This window comes from Cucurbita moschata, unplaced genomic scaffold (assembly GCF_002738365.1).
Source record: "Cucurbita moschata cultivar Rifu unplaced genomic scaffold, Cmos_1.0 Cmo_Scf00022, whole genome shotgun sequence".
NCBI classification, from domain to species: domain Eukaryota; kingdom Viridiplantae; phylum Streptophyta; class Magnoliopsida; order Cucurbitales; family Cucurbitaceae; genus Cucurbita; species Cucurbita moschata.
The window spans coordinates 3699283-3718916 of NW_019268538.1; the positions used below are offsets into that span (position 1 = coordinate 3699283).

The 19634-nt window shown below is 35.7% G+C and overlaps 3 protein-coding genes across 3 annotated transcripts; 1 reads left to right on the plus strand and 2 right to left on the minus strand.

Moving 5' to 3' along the window:
• Positions 1-86: 86 nt before the first annotated feature.
• LOC111459167 (DNA mismatch repair protein MSH4) lies at positions 87-10710 on the minus strand. The gene is made up of 24 exons (XM_023101935.1): positions 10613-10710; positions 9828-10031; positions 9686-9721; positions 9450-9562; positions 9279-9324; positions 8596-8642; positions 8318-8425; positions 7519-7594; positions 6123-6195; positions 5866-6011; positions 5703-5788; positions 5387-5526; positions 5074-5213; positions 4945-4995; positions 4104-4167; positions 3557-3700; positions 3412-3479; positions 3219-3277; positions 2500-2656; positions 2333-2385; positions 2151-2249; positions 1714-1828; positions 1513-1635; positions 87-402 (listed from the first exon to the last, which is right to left on the minus strand). Exons 1-24 carry the CDS (start codon positions 10676-10678, stop codon positions 238-240), a joined length of 2379 nt encoding a protein of 792 aa, XP_022957703.1. The 5' UTR covers positions 10679-10710; the 3' UTR covers positions 87-237.
• A 489-nt stretch (positions 10711-11199) lies between these two features.
• On the minus strand, positions 11200-14682 carry LOC111459495 (inositol 2-dehydrogenase 2). Its single transcript, XM_023102424.1, has 7 exons — positions 14355-14682; positions 13386-13556; positions 12895-13059; positions 12658-12822; positions 12399-12533; positions 12173-12270; positions 11200-11575 (listed from the first exon to the last, which is right to left on the minus strand). Exons 1-7 carry the CDS (start codon positions 14535-14537, stop codon positions 11383-11385), a joined length of 1110 nt encoding a protein of 369 aa, XP_022958192.1. The 5' UTR covers positions 14538-14682; the 3' UTR covers positions 11200-11382.
• A 419-nt stretch (positions 14683-15101) lies between these two features.
• LOC111459493 (phosphatidylserine decarboxylase proenzyme 1, mitochondrial) lies at positions 15102-19600 on the plus strand. The gene is made up of 12 exons (XM_023102423.1): positions 15102-15488; positions 15616-15704; positions 16043-16096; positions 16210-16275; positions 16764-16824; positions 16927-17036; positions 17129-17382; positions 17596-17702; positions 17896-17963; positions 18208-18285; positions 18718-18843; positions 19223-19600. Exons 1-12 carry the CDS (start codon positions 15329-15331, stop codon positions 19376-19378), a joined length of 1329 nt encoding a protein of 442 aa, XP_022958191.1. The 5' UTR covers positions 15102-15328; the 3' UTR covers positions 19379-19600.
• The last annotated feature ends 34 nt before the right edge of the window (positions 19601-19634 follow it).

Sequence of the window (19634 nt, forward strand, 5' to 3'; positions counted from 1 at the left end):
TTTATTTAATGATTATTTCTCAAATCTAACTATGTTAGCCTAAGTCATTGGCTTATTTATTATCATCAAATGATGATTTTAGAATTTCTAATCCGCTTCCCCAAGGTGTTAAGAGAACAAAGCATAAAGGTAAGGCTGGTAGATTTCTTATGAATGGCACAAGTTTCATCAACTGCAGCTCAAGCATGGTACAACACATTGTATACATTGTCTTACATACCAACTTTATCGAGAATATCACAGCCTCCCATTTATGTACCCTTCTTTAAGATTTTGTAATGCTTCTCGGATTGAATCCTCATCATGACTGGAATGTTTCAAACAAATCAACCGCTGAGCTACATTATAAGCCATTCTAATAGGATGGTACTGCAAGTAGTTTATCTCCATCCGTCTTTCTTCCTAAACAATTTGAAATATTTAATACTATAATGGAAATGAGATTCAAAGTGGAACAAAAAATATATTTCTCAATAAAATTAATCTAAATTTTAAAACTGAAGCAATATTAAGGAGACAAAATACATAATCGAATCTAAGTACTTGGTTGCAAAATTTTCTGAAAAACAAGACATTAAAAAAAACAAAATACATAATCGAATCTAAGTACTTGGTTGCAAAATTTTCTGAAAAACAAGACATTAAAAAAAATTGAGAGAGAAAAAGGTAACATGGTTAATTAGTAATTCGAGGGAAAAAAACAAGACATTAAAAAAAATTGAGAGAGAAAAAGGTAACATGGTTAATTAGTAATTCGAGGGAAAAAATATATTTCTCAATAAAATTAATCTAAATTTTAAAACTGAAGCAATATTAAGGAGACAAAATACATAATCGAATCTAAGTACTTGGTTGCAAAATTTTCTGAAAAACAAGACATTAAAAAAAATTGAGAGAGAAAAAGGTAACATGGTTAATTAGTAATTCGAGGGAAAGGTTCTTAAAAAGGGGGTTACCAATTAGTTTGTGCAACATTTGACTGGACTTCAAAAAAAAAAAAAAAGTGGTTGTCAGGCTGAGGACTACCCATCGGGTATATTGGGATATGGAGAACCGGCCCGCTATCCTTCCACCGACGGGAGAGGAAGGTGACGCTGCTCTGTGAAGCCAGCCTCACGCGGTTCCCTTCGCCTCTAGGGACCGACGACTCTGGGCCTTCGCCCAGGGACAACGGCCCAACTCCCTACTTGGAACGGACGGGCCAGAGAATTAACCCCATATTCCCTACCAGATGGGCTGAGCCAACCTCCACCCACCTTAATGCCCCCATTTGGGTTACAAACTCGCATTACCGAGCTCGGCGATCATTTGTTGCGCCAGCCGAATTATAAAGATTTCATCTAGCATCAAATCTTCCGATGTGGGAATGGGGCGTTCTCTTTTACGAAAACTGAAAAGACTTGAATCGTCTTCGTTGATAGATTCTAAAAAAGAATTTTGGTTTTTCCTATTTAGAGTGGGACAAGAGTAATGTGTTCATGAACTGGAAAATTTTGGAGTATTAGTAAGTACCTTTTCCAAGATCCTGGAAGTAATGTTTCTTGCAGTTTCAATAACTGAGCTTGGCAGTCCTGCCACTTCTGCTAATAGAAGGCCATAGTGTGGTACATGTCTAATTCCATCCTTTAGTTGAAACTAATCAATGATTCAAATAATCAGTCAGACAAACGACGGTAACATAGATAATAGATTTACGGAAATGCCTAGTGTTACCTTGAAATCCAAACGGTTATTCCTTATATCAACATGGAAGTGAAGAACTTTTACGTTTGGATAGATGGTTACTAGTTCTGATAGGCCGTCCATATGAGTGGAAAATATGGTATAGCTGAGGAAGAGAAAGGAAGCGGTAAGTACCTATTTTGGAGTTCACCAGTGAGTATAAGAACAGATGATAATCGAAAATCTTAAATCTACTCAAATAGTCAAATTAACTACCTATCGACTAAAGTCGATGACCTGACCAGATCAATCCTTTAGAAAAACTAAACCCCAATGCATAAAGGATAGTGGAAAAGGGACTATAAATGAAATTACAGTACTGATGTCTAAATGAGAGATAAGAGAATAGGTGTTTTTAGGTTATAACTAGGCATCTGCGACCTGATTGATTAGACTATAAATGAAAATAATATGCATTGTCATATTACGCTTTCAGTGATAAAAGATATTCGCAGCAGCTCCATGCAATTGCAAATCCATCGGAAGAAGATGTTGCCCTCCCAAGTTCATCCACGACAACGAGACTCCTGCATGCCAGTGAACAAAACATCTCAATGAATGGTGGAACATTTCGAGAGTCCTTCAAGTTCACAGTAGATTAGTTTGTTGCCTATGGGAGACATTCTGCATCACAAAAGCTGTTTCCTTCATCTCTGTCATGAACTGCAACCCCGTAATATACTAGTGTCAAGATGCTTTTTTGGTGTTAATCCTTGCTTTGAAATTCAAACTATGGATTATTAGTTAAAGAAAATGAACTTCGTAGGAAAACAGTACTGTGCTGGAGTTGGACTCTAGACTATCTTCTGTGCCCATTCTTGTGAATATACGATCAACAACCCTCAAGGTTGAGAATTGTGCTGGAACATAACATCCAATCTGAGCAAGAATAACTAGAAGGCACATTTGTTGAAGGTAGGTACTCTTTCCACTCCTGTTAGAAATAATAGCTTGTTAGTGCAAGTCATTTAAAAACTTCAAGTTGTATAATTGCAGCCTGAATCTTAACTGGAAGGAATAAATACAGTTTCCTTGGCTTAACTATGTTAGAGATATTGAAATGATATCCAAGTTGTTCTTACCATTATCTAGATTCAGGTCATTCTCCTAGAGTATCAACGAATATACTAAGTAACGTTTCCATGCACATTTTGTGAAACTAATATTTTTGTTTTACCAGAAACAAAAAGATAATGTTTAGATCTTTTAGAATATTCCCAAGACTATTTATGATATGACTTTTTAAAAATGAATAAGGAACTTGTGTAGTTAATCTTGCGAGAAATTTAAAAGACGGTACCGGTTAGTTAAGAGTATGCTTTTAGCACCTCAAACTGTTAGTTCATAAATACTCCCCATTCTGAGCAATTGTTTAAACTTCTTCTCTTTTATAGATACTATTTCAAAGAAGTTGACCATTCAAAGATAAAACATGAAGATGAATAACATTTTTTATGCAGGAAAATCTTAAATCACGTCATGAGGCGAGTTCTTACATATTTGGGCCCATGACAATTATCATGTTTGATGCTTCCGATAGAAATATACTGTTAGCCTGCACGGAAGAAACTTAAATTTCCATCAAATACTGAACTTCAAAGAACTGATATCAAAAACTAGAAAAGTTGTCTCCATTTAAAATAATCCTACATTACAGCTATCAGTAATTGTCAATGAATTTAGACGTACAACAAAATCGTTGTGTATACTTTCTAGGATTGGGTGTCTCGCAGCTTCAATTGCCATCGGGCCACTTTCTATTGTAACAAGGAAAATCAATCATAGGTTTGTTGTTGGCATACCTGTAAAATTTGGCAGGAGAGTGTTGGCTTACCTGTAAAATTTGGCCTAGTATATCTATCCACAGGCTTCGAAGATATTGTATGTGCAAAAGAATTAACCATCATATCTAAGAGACACAAGACTTCTGCAAGCAGTGTGAGCATAGAGACGTCCTCTCTTATGGCATCTACCAGTCCTGTATATAAACTAATTACTGACAAACTTCAAAATCAAATATAACATAACAAGTTTGCACTAGGAAATTGTTTTTTCTTCCTTCCCCCCGAGTGGAGGGACGTTAGGACCTCCTTCCAAGGGAAAGAGATGAAATCACTTAAAATATAGATATTCTCTGTTTTTTGAGACAGAGTGCGAGATTTCAAGAAAAAGCAAAGGAAGTTAATGAATAAATTAATTAGTAGGGTGGAGGCCCTATGAGGATAAGGCCTTTTATCCTATATATGATAGGGTATTCGTATGTTTTTTTACAATATAATTTATCATTCCTTGGTAAACGGCAAATTCAGAGATATAGGTGAACTTAATCATTGGTAGCTCGTGGGTGAAGATTTACTAAATAATTAAGCATGTGAGATAACCTTCCAGGCAAATTTCTGTTCGTATATAGCATTCTCCAGCTGCAGACTTGTTTCTAACATTCAGCTGCAAATGGGATAAGAAAAGGCATGAGTTTTGCTGTGCATTCAACAGCATAATTTGCTACGCACACAAAAATGTGAATCACAAATTTCAGAAGAAAAGAAACTGGAGGTGTGCAAAATCGTATAGAACATTTTCTCCAAGCTTAAGAATTTTTTTGGAACTACAAACTATGCAACATCTTGATGACATGCAATCTTCAGTATTATATCTAAATGAGCTACTCCTTAAGGCTATATCATTTCTGAGACATCATAATTTTGAGAATGATAGCACTCATAACAATCGAGTACAATCAGGGTACAGAAACAGCGAGTTTGCAGATTAAATTAGGCCCTTCATTGTAATTTCTCATGCGCAATTCACAGACTTAAAGCAACTATAGACCATATGAATTTTGAATTGCATTAATGGTCAATTCAAAGTAAACCAAATGTAATAAAGGAATAGTATGACCACTAGTTGTTGGTAATAGGATATTTTATGGGAAAGTTTCCTATACTAAACGAGTATGCATAATCCTTCCATTTATTGCTTGCCGCATCAACATCCTTTTAAAAATGATGTGGGTCCACTAGCATTAAAAAATATTTATGAAAACAAAATTGTGAATAAAGGGAGTACGACACTCCCCTAGTAAAAGAAAATTCTCCTATATTTTAGTACATCAACATTATACAAGTAACTTCAAACCTAATATAAATGCACAATTATCTCCTATTATAGGCAGGTTATCTGACCATCGATCTATGGGTACAACCCTATAATAAAAATACTCACAGAAGCAAGTTCCAGAGTAGAGAATCGTATATTGTTCCCATGCTTCAAGACCTGAATTTTGTGGGAAGAAGGTGAGACCCAAATAATTTTAAAGACCGACGACAAGAAAGCAAGTGTGTCGTGCTTCACCTGAATAAACTTGCTAGGAAGCTTGCCTTGTACATCTTTCCGAGGAATGCTCAAGTAAAACCCTTGTCTATTGTTAAATGGCAGTTTTAAATTGGGCAGCTTGTACTCCTCTCGGTATTTATTAGCAAGATTATGTATTGCTGGCATGAGGGTGACTTTTCATAACTCATATTCGACTCACATAATAAAACATAACAAAGTTGTTAACTAATCGAATCAATGGATTAGCAGGAGAATAACCTTCACTACTCACACAATAAGACATAACAAAGATGCTTAACTAATCGAATCAATGGATTAGCAGGAGAATAACCTTCACTAGTATCACAAAATGTCCTTCTAGCGATATCAAGCAGTCCATCAATTCCAGCCTTGACCGCAAAACACTGCTGAGTGCGGGCAATAAAAGGAACCCTAGCATGAAGAACATCCTCATCGATGACCTCCCCAATCCTGTAAAAAGGAGGTTCTTTGAAATAACATAAATATGTAGTCACTTTATTGAGGGCTACTGTTAAAGATGCCAGTGTCGTTCAGCATTAAATTGATATCTGTGAGAAATGTTGGTTTACTAGTCCAAATATCATAAAAATTAGAATTGCGCAGTCATTAGCAGAAGCCAAGTATACCTCCTTCTAATGGTTGCAAATTTTTCATTTTCACAAACAGAATTGTAGATGTTTGCAAGAAGAAAATTCTTTGCTTCTTTAAGCACCTGAAATTTTGAAAGGAGCCATCTTAAATATGTGCAGGACTCTTGAAAACCGTGTATAGATTTGAAAAGCAAACAACCTTTGAAAGTAAAGGCAATGCCTCGAGAGAAGTTTTCAGCAGAATAATGCTAGATATTAAACTTTGGCTCTTTTTAGCATTATCAGCACCCAAAACTTCATTGGTAACTTTCTTTTGCTTGAAGCAGAAGTGGCAAAGTACTCTGTCTGAATTAAAAACATGGAAAGATGATTAGGTATAAAAACTTAACTAAGAATCTTTCATTTTCACACTGACATTTTATTTTCTTTTTGCCTTCACGATTTCTAAAGGCTTACCAGTCTCTTTAGGAAATTTACGGAGAGCTTGAGAGAGCCCAAAGAACAGTTGTTCATTGCTCATCAGTTCATCCTAGAAAAGAAAAACAAAGGGTTATGATCAGCACCTTGTCAAAAAAGTATCCGGCAGCTACTGAAGTCTTAAGTGAACAGATCGTCTTATTTAATAAATATTATTCTTATATGAGCTACTAATTATTATAGCTATAGCTAGTTGGTGGTTGAAATCCTGGATTAATCCAAGAAATTTATGAAGACACTCCAAAAGTAGATACTGCAGAGTTCTAAGCACGATAAGAATAAGTTCTGCAGGTTGAAATATTTCATTTTACAGTATTCATTGAATTACATCGTTAATGCATTACTTGGTCATAGTTAGTTCAATTTAAGAAGATACTTCAGTTCGTCTGCCCCCACCATTATTTTATACAGTCAAGACATGGCAATGTTGACAGGTTTTTCTTTCGTAGTAATTTGGGAAAACTACTCTCTAAGTAGGAAGGACAGAGGTAAAAGTCACAACAAACATGAAAGGAAAACCTATGATATGGCCTGGTTAAGAATGTATTACTAGTAAGTGAACATTGTTATTACTTGACACTTTAAAAAGAAAGTGGGCTTTCTTTATGAAGATTTGTAATTGTTACTGCAAAAATGAATGTATCCAAGCTCATCACCAGAAGTCCTTAAGTAATTATGCTTCAAAAGTTACATAAAACGCCTTTTATCTGCCGCTTGAATTTTCTTCGATGCACAGAAAGTATAATAACATGAGATCCCACGTTGATTGGAGAGGGGAACTGAGGCATTCCTTATAAGGGTATCAAAACTTCTCCCTAGTAGACGCGTTTTAAAACTGAGACCGATGACAATACGTAATGGGCCAAAACGGACAATATCTACTAGCAATAGGCTTGAGCTATTACAAATGATATCAGAGCCAAACATCGGGTGGTGTGCTGAGCTCCCAAGAGGATGGATGGTGAGAAGCATTCCTTATAAGGGTTGGATTGTGAGATCCCCACATTAGTTAGAGATGGAATAAAACATTCCTTGTAAGAGTGTGAAAACTGCTCCCTAGTAGATGATACGTTTTAAAACCGTGAACTGACAACAATATGTAATGACCAAAGTGGTACGGTTTTCCTTTTCTTTTCCTCATTTTACCAAAATAATGACATGCAACCCATATACGAAAATGTCTCTTTCCAGATAAGGTGCATATGGTCGATACCTTAACTTACTCTGGTTTACCGGATACCAAACTTAGATCGTAACACATAAACTTATATATAAGAACTAAAATCTTTCTGAGCCTAAATTTCACAGCAAACAAATAATACAATTTCAGTTCGCCATGAACATGGCTAATACATTAACCATGTATGATACTAACCAGGCAATCCAGACGGGCATTAATGGTTTCAATATCTTTTAATGGCTGCAAAAGATTGGCACGAAGAAGTCTAGACCTGTAACAAAAACTTGACCAAAATTGCAGTGAGAGAGTAAAGCATAAAATGTTGAGATACGAGCGGGATTAAAAACATTTTAGACGAGCACTTGGCAATAACTGCATATCAAAATAATTTTTTCCCTTTGGTCAATTACATGTCATCAAAACTTCCCGCCCCAAGATAAGATGTAATAAATGAGAGGACTTCAAATACTAGTTTAGATGATAACACGAAGAGGGAACAAAATAAATTTTTGCAGCAATTGGTAGACAAATGAAGAAAAATATATCAACATTCCTAAGGTATCCTCGTATAAATTTTTGCAGCAATTGGTAGACAAATGAAGAAAAATATATCAACATTCCTAAGGTATCCTCGTACCCTCCTATAGTTTTATTGGTAGACAAATGAAGAAAAATATATCAACATTCCTAAGGTATCCTCGTACCCTCCTATAGTTTTTGTTGTCTTGAGCATGTAATAAATGAGAGGACTTCAAATACTAGTTTAGATGATAACACGAAGAGGGAACAAAATAAATTTTTGCAGCAATTGGTAGACAAATGAAGAAAAATATATCAACATTCCTAAGGTATCCTCGTATAAATTTTTGCAGCAATTGGTAGACAAATGAAGAAAAATATATCAACATTCCTAAGGTATCCTCGTACCCTCCTATAGTTTTATTGGTAGACAAATGAAGAAAAATATATCAACATTCCTAAGGTATCCTCGTACCCTCCTATAGTTTTAGTTGTCTTGAGCATGTGGAACAGACTTCTCTTCTTGTTGCTTGTTCCCCAAAGGTTGGAGTGAAGTGGCTCAATAATTTCTAAATTCTGAACACTGTCAGCATATAATTCAGCATTAATCAGTAATTTGAAACCAACACTTTGTGGCCAATTCTCAAGAAAATGTTCTCCGAAAAGTATGAAAAATATAAATCAATGACTTGGACATTGATATTGCGATCAGCAGTAACACATATTTGAAAAGAAAAGAGTAATGGAGGGAACCTCGTTGCATCAATGCTCACATGATCAGATGAACCATTAAATGTGACCTAAAAGTTACAACTGAGAACCATCAGGATGAAGTAAGAACTCCAGAAATAAATGAACGTCTCGTTCATATTCACTCCGAAGACTAATAAAAAATGAGGTTCGAAGTCAGAGAAGCAACATTATTTTAAGCCTAGTTCCTAAAGTTAGTTAATTACACCTCCACAGGACAGAATCTTTAGTCCTGTTCAGAGTACTTTATCTTTCAAAACACAAATCTAGAAAGTAGAACAACAAAAAGTGAAAGAGGAAATGAGCTGCTAAGAAAATTGAAATCCCATACCGAATTAAAAAACTTATAAACAAAGAGTCAAAATGATTCGCGACTCAACCAATGCACAGTACAAGCCTTGTCTAGAGGTTAGAATAAGAGGAAATAAGGTGCATCCGTTCTACGCACTCAATCAAGAGGAAAGGAAAGAAAATTAAATTAAATAATTTCCCAGCATTAGGTCAGCAATCTTGTACACGAGAAAACTGGGAAGAGTACTTAACCGAACTACAGAAACTTGACTTTTCAATTCAATTATATTGGTCACTACGAGATCGTTTGTCTTACAGCGAAATCTCATTCAGGCATCAGGAGAAAATCAAACCATTGAATTCTATACATTACCATTTCAGAAAGGCAAATTTACCGTTAAAGAGTGATTGGTCACAATAACCCCCTTCTCTGCTTCTATCCTGTGCATCAAGAAGCTGGATCATTAGTCACAACTAAGCATTAAAAAAATTCTCTCTTCTTATTAGTTAACTATAGATAACACTTCCCATATGTGACTTATAGAAGGCTGAAGTTCTGAAAATACCATTTAATGCTAGCAGCAGCAGCAGCCAAGCAGAGATAGTACTGTTTGTAATAAGTTTCCAAACCAAGAGCAGAAGGCTCCTTGGCTGCCAGATTCTTAATCAAAACAGCACCCTGGAAAGTTCGACTAAGATATGATCTGAGCATACTGATTAAAGAACAGCATCCAATATAATAACCATATGAAACTGAGTGCATAAAATAAAACTTTAAGAGAGGAAAGAAAAAGGAAAATGCCTTTGTGTCGTCAAAGCAACCACGAGCCATTACAACCTACAGAGTTTTGCATTCAATTTAAGTTTCTCTGTAAAAGTAAGCAATCTTCACTGACACTGCATGCTGAGTGAAGTAGTTACGAACTCGGTGAATATGAACTTACCTTCTTCACTGTAACATAAAATTTATCTACCAAAACAGAAACTCCAACCATGCCATCAGGTGCGAGCTTGTTGGGAGGAACTAGAATCACCATTGGATCATAGAAATGCAGCAAAGTTTTTGTATTCTGGTAGGAGCTGCTGGTCTCTATATATTGAGAAAGATGAAGTGAAGCTGATCTCAAATCGAACGCAGCAACTCCAACCTATCAGGAGATTGATGTCAATTAAACTATTCTCCTATGCTGGCAAGCGAAGCTTAATCTTCGGTTAAAACATACATCGTGACAATTTCTTATATGGAAAAATGAAGTAAACTCAATCTGTCTGGTTCTTAAAAATTGGAGTAAATATTCAACTATGAATCATTCCAGTTTTCTAAAGAATTATCTACTTAATACCAAACACAAGTTCCAAAGTGCATCTCTCAGCAACATAAATCATTATTTCAGTTCTCAATCAGTTCATACAAACGCATTTAAACTAAATAAAATGCTAACAGAGCAATGGTACATTTAAAATCATCTGGTGCGACCTGTATTATCTAGTTTGAGGATACAGTAAAGTATAACTCGGCCGTAGAACTACCATATCATTTTCTCTTCCATGACATAAGATTGAATAAAGAAAGTGGTCGCATCAAAGAACTCTCAAACTATTCTTGTTCTTGTTTCCAAAATCACAGAACGAAAAAGGAAAATGCAGTAGCAAACAGTTTCTTTTCGCCTCCCGCATTTTAATAAGAAATGAACGGTCCGTGCGATCGTTAGGAATTGCAGAAACATACCTCCTTAGCTCTGTTCTCGATCAGACCGATCACGTAGCTCGATCTCTCGCCTCCGTCGTCTTCCATTTTCAGTCTCCGGTTGATCTCAGTTCAAACAAGTTCTCAGTTCCGCGCTTCAGTTGCGTTCTATTTAGAGAGCTCTAACTCCCGTTTGCTGCTGGGACTTGGAACTGTAATTTTGGCGCGAAACAAGAGGCCTGATGCGTGTAATTTTGATTTCCAAGAAAATAATTAATTAAGAAGTTTGAAATTCCATATTTGTTATTTGTTGATACTTTGTTGACTACTATTTATTTCCACTAAAACTTTTTTTTTTAAAAAATTAAAACATCTAATAAATGGATTAAACATTTGCTTTAAATAAATAAAAAAAAAGTCGGATGAATTTTACAGCTAGAATCTTTATTGTTGACGGCAAAAACAAAATTATTTTCAAAATTAAATTAGAATTGTGTAATAATTAAAATAACATATTTTAAAAAATAATAACTGTTTTATAATTATGAAATATTATGTGTTATAGTTAAAACAATATATTTTTTAAAATTACATATTACATTTATCATAAATATATGAAATAATTGCCCTGAACCAAAATAGGTATATTATAAAGGTACAAATTCAAAATGAAAAATTAAATATAGTCCACGACCAATTTTTATCAAGGAATTCATATGCTGAACATTTGTACACATCTTTTATTTTTCTTTTACAAAAATAAGAACCGTTGGGAATGATCTCACAAATTCAATACTGCTCTCAGAACTTGCCTACTTATCCATGACTTCGGCAATGGTGACAAATCGACCCGTCTCTATAGAAAGTTGTGCAGCAACTCCCATGGCGACTGATATCAGTCCATCCTCCAAGTCCACTGCTGGAACTAGTCGATCCTTAGCTCTAACTGCAGACAAAAAGTTGAGGTGTTCCAAATAGCTAGACCCATGATGCAGACCTTCGTACCTAAACATAAAAATTGGTTTCAGATAAAGTGCTTTTATTGACTGAAGAATGTGTAGGAGTCGGGCTATATGTGTTAGAAATCACAACTCTCTACAATAGTATGATATTATCCACTTTGAGTATAAGCTCTCATGGTTTTGCTTTAGGTTTCTCCAAAAAACCTCGTACCAATGGAGACAGTATTCCACACTTATAAATCCATGATCATTTCTTGAATTAGTCGATGTGGGACTTTCATCATTCAACACCCTTAATCGAGCCTCGACTCCTTTGGAGTCTTAGTCATTTTTTACTATGCCTTCGAGGAGGCTTGACTCCTTTTCTTTTGGAGTCCTTTGTTCGACATTTGAGAATTTACAAATATATTGGCACGACTAAGTTTAGAGCATGGCTCTGATACCATGTTTCCACAATAGTATAATATTGTCCACTTTGAGCATAAGCTCTCATGGCTTTGCTTTGGGCTTTCTCGAAAAGCCTCGTACCAATAGAGATAGTATTCCTCACTTATAAACCCTTGATCATTCCCTGAATTAATTCAGCCGACGTGGGACTTTCATCATCCAACAATATGCATATAAAGAGAAAGCAACTGACTTGATTCTGCCATCCTCTGCTTTCAATGTTTCGACGCCATCTCTTCCAGAAACTCGAGTGCCGAAACGGACAATGTTTTCCGGAACAAAAGCCTCTCCCTGTCACAACGTTTACATCTTTCATTTTTTCTATATGAAAGCGTAGAAGCTCCGCTTATTACGGAAGGCATTTAAGGGGAAGTTTTTTAAATTTTGCACATGGTGGATGGGCGTGGAGAGATCTTTACCTTTCCAATATCACCAACAACTGATATCTCTTGCTCATTTTTGCTTCCCTCGGCAAACATACAAAGATCCAGCATTCCTCTTGAACCATTATCAAATTCAACTATTACATATGCATTGTCAAGTATGTCTGGAACCTGCCCAAAATTTAAAATGTGAATACGAAACAGGGTTGCTGTTTTGGAGAATGATGATGAAAGAATTTAGTTAAACTGAGCTGTAATAAGTTTGCAAGGGCTGTGCAAGTGCCAAGCAGTTTACCTTCCCATCATATATTTCATCTTTGTGATTAACATCAATGGCTCCAGATGCCATCAAACGGACAGGATTTGCACCTGCAAACAGCCTCATCAGATCAAAGAAATGGCAGCATTTTTCCACCAGAGTCCCCCCAGTATTAATATTGAAACGGTTCCAGTTGTTGACCTACTAGAAGAGTGAGTCAAAAGAGCAAATTTTAACTTTATAAAGCATAAACATAAAAGTTTCAAAACTGACCTTAACCAAGAAAGGAAATCGATGTTCACGAATCGCCACCATTTGAACTTGTCCAAGATTCCCACCCTTAACTATGTCAATCAGTTTAGCAACTGGTGGCATGTATCTGTATTCCAGTCCAACTTGAACCAGAATACCCTCCCTCTTTTTTGCAGCCATTACAACCTATTCCACGTAGGAGCAAATATATTTTCTTTTACTAAGTTGATGTTCATAATGCTACAACGCGTATGCACTAATAACATTCAAGTTTGTGTCTATTTGTTCCCTTAACTTCAAGAAATATCTAATAGACTACTCAACTTAGAAGTTCGTAACTATTTGGTCTGTAAACATTAAAATGTATCTAATATGCCTATAAAATTTAAGTTTTGTGTCAAATAGATTCCTAAATTTTCAATTTGTGTTTAAAAGGTTCTCAACTTATTAAATACCTTTTAAATTAGTAATTTTTAAAATTTTCAAATACGCTAGAAAATGAAATGGCTGACCTCTTTGCAGTGAGCAACTGTTGTACATAATGGCTTCTCCACAAGTACATGATGAGGTCTAGGATGGTTGATGATATCCATTAGAATTTGATAATGAGTCATATTTGGACTTGAAACAACCAATGCATCACAAAGTGCACTATCCAAAAGCTTCTGGTGCCCTGAGAAAACCTTTTCAAACTCTCTCTATCAGAAACATTACTTAATTGAAACCCCTGCTTATAGAATCAAGAGTTAGTTTATAGCATTTGGGCTATTTGAAGGATAACATCTCGTCATTCAAGAACAGTTGAAAACGAAGAGAAGAAATATCACTTGACCATACTTTTGCTCTAGACCATATCAGAAGATCAGATGGCTCTAACATTAACTATTTGTGATATTTAAATAAGAGCAATCATGTTCTTATAGCTTCGTGATGGTCAATTATCCACCATTCATTTAAGAAAGCTAATAAAAATTAACTGTATAACTATTTATAAAAACTTTGAAATGTGAGATTTATAAGCAAGATTGTTGAGGCCCAGCTCATCATGCTTTTTTTTTCTTAATATATAGATAAGAGTAAAATCTCTAGTTATTGTAATCAGAATTGGATTAGGAGGTTCTCCATTTTGCATAAAACCAGAAAAAAGACTGTCACTATAGAGATTTTCAATAACTTCTTACTTCCTCTCAAATAAGAGACTAATCTGAAGATTTCGAACTATGGAGACAATCCAGAACCAGACTGTGACGGCGCATAACACAAATCTAACACTACTTTCTCTGCATTTAGATTTGTCCATTCGAAACTTGATTTCACTTTACAAACTTCCAAGAAACTAATTAATGATCAAATCCTAAAAACAAAGTTGAAATTTAGATTTAAGAAAGAAATTCAGTGCCATTTCCAGCAGTTACCACAGGAACAGCAATCAAATCAAACACTCTCGACAGTCATATCCAAGATTAAAGACTACTCCATACCTCCATTTTCCAGCCAAGTGAGTGAGCTAAATCAAGGGCTTGTCGCTGTGATGAAGCGTGCGGATCAGCTATGGCGACAACGGCAACGTCTTGATCGCGAAGATGGTAGAGATTAAGGAGGTGTTCTCGGCCCATCATCCCCACTCCAATGATTCCATACTTGACTGTAGCGACAGTAGCCATGGATGAGAAGGAATTGCTTGAAATTGCTTCCCGTTTAGCACCTCAACAATTCAATGGCTTTTCTCTTTGTAGCTAAGGCTTGCGTTCAGTCGATGAATGACATCTGTAGCCCTTCTCAGCCTGTGAGTCTGAATTGCAATTGGATATTGTCGTTTCTTGCTAAACGAACACGACTCTCTAAAATGATATGATGTTATCGCTTTGAAAGATATGTTGTTATCGCTTTGAATATAAGCTCTCAGAGAAAGTATCATTTGATTATAAACTCATAAACATTCCTTAAATTAAAGTTGATTTGGGACTTTCATCATCGAACCTTTTTATTATTTATAGATTTTTTCTTTATTTTAAAAATATTTTAATTTTTAACCAATTTTAAAATACAAAAGCAAACCTAAAATATCATTTTGATATTAATTCAGGTTTCATTCTATTATTTTGTGCTTGAACTCTTTTATTTTAGGTGGAATTTGATTTCAACTTTATTTTAAAGTTAATTTTTATTAATTATTTCTTTTCAAATGGGCAGAAGCATAAAAATGGTGAAATTGGGGATCATGTAGCAAATTCCATATTTGCATTCTGCCCCTCGTATTCCTCTCTTTCTCAAGAAGCGTGTCTACTAGAATATTTCCATACTCAGACTTGAAGGCTGAAGCTTGCAAAATGGAAGGAATGTGAAGTGAAGCCCACGACACAAAACCCATAGCTCTCATAAATTAAGGCTAACCCACCGGTTTTCGTCATTCAATTGGCCCAGACAGTGCAGTTTCTGGAGAAAAAACCTGAATATGAAATTTAGGGCTCCGCAGAGGATTTTCATACTGCCTTCAACCAGTCAACTGAATTGTGTTCGCAACCATGGTCGAAGCTTCACTTCCGTTTTCAGGAGGATTCAAACTTCCGTACAAGCTGGAGCTTCTGTTGGCGGTGGAAATGGCAGTTCTCAAGGTAATTGTAACTAATGTATTTGCAGAATATGCTACTTCGGGTTTGCAAGTTTTCTATGATCGATTGTATATTCTGTATGTTGAGTTTAGATTAAGCATTCGAAGCTCAGTGTTTGAAGTATGTGCAGGTGACTCTTATTTGGTGCCTGGTGCGACGGTTGCAACTTTACTGATGCTCGGTGCACTTCATGCTCGTCGGCTCTATGATGACAAGAAGGTATCTATTATACAATCGATAAGATAGTAGGATGAATACAGTTAGTCCTTTGAACGTCTTATTACTTCAGGAAAGAAATTGGTGGACCTTTTTATCTGGTTTTCCTTCTTACTTTATGATAATTAGCTTGTCTTTTAACTCTTTTTGTACAACAATCACCTCCGCATGATATTGATTTTAAGCTGGGTGATTTAGTTTGCAACTGAACCATTTACTGGTCTTAGAAGTAAGATGGGACGAATTGAATTAATTTTTTTGGAAGAAATAATCTGTGTCATGTTAGATATAGAGATGAATGGTTTTGCAGTTTCAGAAATTAACTCTCTATCTTTGTTCAGGTTGAAGAGGCACGTGAGAGAGGCATAGAGCCTGAATTCAAGTCGGATATTAAAGTACAACATCTGCATAGTGATTATTAGATATTAGAAATTTCTGTTGTTGATGGAAGTATATTGTAACCAAGTAATTCCGAATTTAATCTGAATGTTTTCCTTCACGATTGCAGGCAACTTTTTTGAGATTGATACCTTTGCGTTTAGTTTCAAGATGTTGGGGTCACTTGACTAATGTGGTGAGTAACCTTCCAGTTTTTTAATTATTATTATTATTTCTATTTCATTTTCTGATTTCTTCTTTCAGTTCGAAAATATTCATGTGATATGATCCAGCTAAACTTATTTTTTCGTACGATTCTATCCACTACATTTCTTGGTAAACCATAATTCTTATACTAAACTGTATGAAGAACCCGTTTGACTCATTTCATCTGTGAAATGCATACATTTGGTCCCTTTATTTATCATTAATATAACTACCAGGGAAAATTTTCCTCAAAGTGGAAGGAGCAGAAAGAAAGTAGAAAAGAAAGGGGGAAAAACTGAGACTACATTCCTTTACCATTTCACCCATATTTGTGTAGCATCTCTCTTAAGAAATTGACTTATCTTTGACATTAATGCCATATTTTACCTATAGGGTAAAGGTTCAATATTTCAATGATTTTTTTACCTACTGTCGTAGTGTTGTCATTGTATATGACGTGATGCTAATTTGGTTTAGGAACTTCCTGTCTGGCTGCGTCCATATGTTCATAGGGCATGGGCTCGAGCATTTCATTCAAGTATGATTATTTACCTTATTTTCTTTGGTCTTTATTTGAATTGAAGTGAGTTTTTGTTTCTATTTCATGTAGAGTTACAGTTACCATCTGTTTCCATTTTAGATTTAGAAGAAGTAGCTCTTCCTCTGGATGAATATGCTTCATTACGTGAGTTCTTCGTACGTTCCTTAAAGGAGGGTTGCAGGCCTATTGACCCTGATTTACAATGCCTGGTAACTGGTAACCAGCATCTTGAACATTTAATCATCCTCAAATTTTTCATTCTAAAAAACTTTGTTTGACATGACCTGTTAATTGTCATTAGGTTAGTCCGGTGGATGGTACAGTTTTAAGATTTGGTGAACTGAAAGGAGCAGGGGCAATGATTGAGCAAGTTAAAGGATTTTCATATTCTGTCGTTGCTCTTCTTGGTGCTGGCTCTTTACTTCCCATGATGGCGGGAGGGGATACCGATGAAGAGGGCAGTGGACAAGAAAATAGTTCTGCTGATAGTAGGAAAAAGTCGTGGTGGAAAATTTCTCTGGCTTACCCTAAAGTTTTGGACCCAGTCTCTACATGGTACATATTTTCCTCTTAACGAAATCGTTGTAAATATTCTCATTGTTACGTCAAGCTCATCAATATTATCGTTGTAAATGAAATCCTCATCACTGTCCTTTAGTTCCTCTTAGTATTTGTTGAAGTTTTAATCTTCTCTGAAAAATTATGTTCATTATGGTATCTTGCCACGTGATTGTATTTACTTATTTAAATTGTAAATTCTGATTATAGCCCAGTGAAAGGTCTTTTCTACTGTGTAATATACTTGAAGCCTGGAGATTATCATCGAATACACTCACCAGTTGATTGGCAGGTTCTAGTTCGGCGCCATTTTTCAGGTCATTATCTTATTGAGAAAGCTGTTCATATTTTGAACAACAAAATGATTCTCACGGTCATGGTGTTGTTGATTTTTCTATCTAGGCCTGGTTCCTTCTTGCATTTGTTTTAATGAAAGTTTGATTTTTATCAGAAAAGAAAGGGATTTTATTCATCAATCATCTGTTTTCACTTTCTTACTATAATTTTCAGGTCACCTATTTCCTATGAATGAGCGCGCTGTTAGAACAATAAGGAACTTATATGTTGAGAATGAAAGGGTACTTGCCCTGGCTCTCTTCTTTTTCTCTCTCCTTTTATCTAGAACTGCTTGGTTTATTTACTAGTCTGTATGGTTATGAACTTTCTTTATTTGCTTCAATTAAAATATGCAATCCAAATCCCATGAACCTCATTTCGTCAAGAAAAATCTATAAATTATCTAGAAATCTTTTGACAGTTACGATCCCAAATCTCTTTTTCACAGGTATTAGGGGTTCCTTAATTATCGTTGGCATGTTGCAGGTTGTGCTTGAAGGTCTATGGAAGGAAGGATATATGGCAATTGCAGCTATTGGGGCGACAAATATTGGATCTATCAAGGTAACTCCTTGGAGCTGATAAATTGATAAATTCTGAATTCCATTACATGAAAACCTGACCTAGCAGGGAAAATTTGGTTTGGGAAGCTGAAACCACATATATAATGTCAAATGCAATTCTCTTTTCTATTGGTTTTGGCTCGGTAATTTTCGGTGTACGAAGATATGATTTTAGACACTAAATACACTATTAATAAAAATAGGTAACAGATACGCATGCTCGCATCTATAAACAAGTGATACATCGCTTCTCTCCTCTTTCCCCCTGTTGTGGGGTCATGTTAACTTATTCTTTATTTGAATAGTTACAATGCACACTTGTACATCACCAGCATTTTCTTCAAGTACGTATGCGGAGATCATAGGTTGATGTGATTTAGTTGCTCGTACACGAAAATTCTTTGGACTTAATTCTGAAACTTTGATGTGTCAGCTTTTCATTGAGCCAGAGCTACGGACAAACAAACCAAAGAGAGGAAAGTCACTCCATTCAGAGCCTCCTGAGGAAAGGGTATATGAACCTGAAGGTGTGGGGATAACGCTGAAGAAGGGGGATGAGGTATGGATGCTATGAAATTGATGATGTCAAGTTTTCACTTATTTTTGTGGGAAGAGGATTAAGAAAACTCTTTCAATAGGCTATAATAATGAAAAAGAAAATAAAAAAGAAAACTATGATCATCCAAACATCCTGCAAATTGGTTCGAACCCTTCTGCACATTATCTTGATTAATCAACCGTCTAAAATTTTGAAATATTTCTCTAGAACTTAACTACTTTCTGTCGTCTATGATCATCCAAATTCAACCAGAAAGCTTCATGATGAGTGGTTACTTATTAAATTTTATATATGTTTGAAATAATCGAGCTTTGATGTGATAACGCATCCAGAGTCTTAGATTTATTTGTTAACTTTGGTATCTGTCAAATGCTTGTAGGTGGCTGCTTTCAACATGGGATCAACAGTGGTACTGGTCTTCCAGGCACCTGTTTCTAATTTACACAAAAATGGGGACTCCAAATCAGAATTCAGGTTTTCTATAAAACGTGGAGACAGAATACGTGCTGGAGAAGCACTGGGAAGGTGGGCATAATTCCTACGAGACTCGGCTTACTCGAGGACTTCTTTGCCTATTTCCTCTAATTATACAGTACTCAATTCAATTCTTAATGAAAACAATATCACCGTGAGTCAGCTTCAATTGATTCTTCTATTCCAACCTTTCTGTCGCGTATTTTTCATTCGAACAGTGATCAGTTTCAAGAACTATACAAACAGATTTCAGTAATTATGTAATAGATTAGTTTTCTTTCCAGACAGATCCTCCCCCCCCCCCCCCCCCCCCCCCC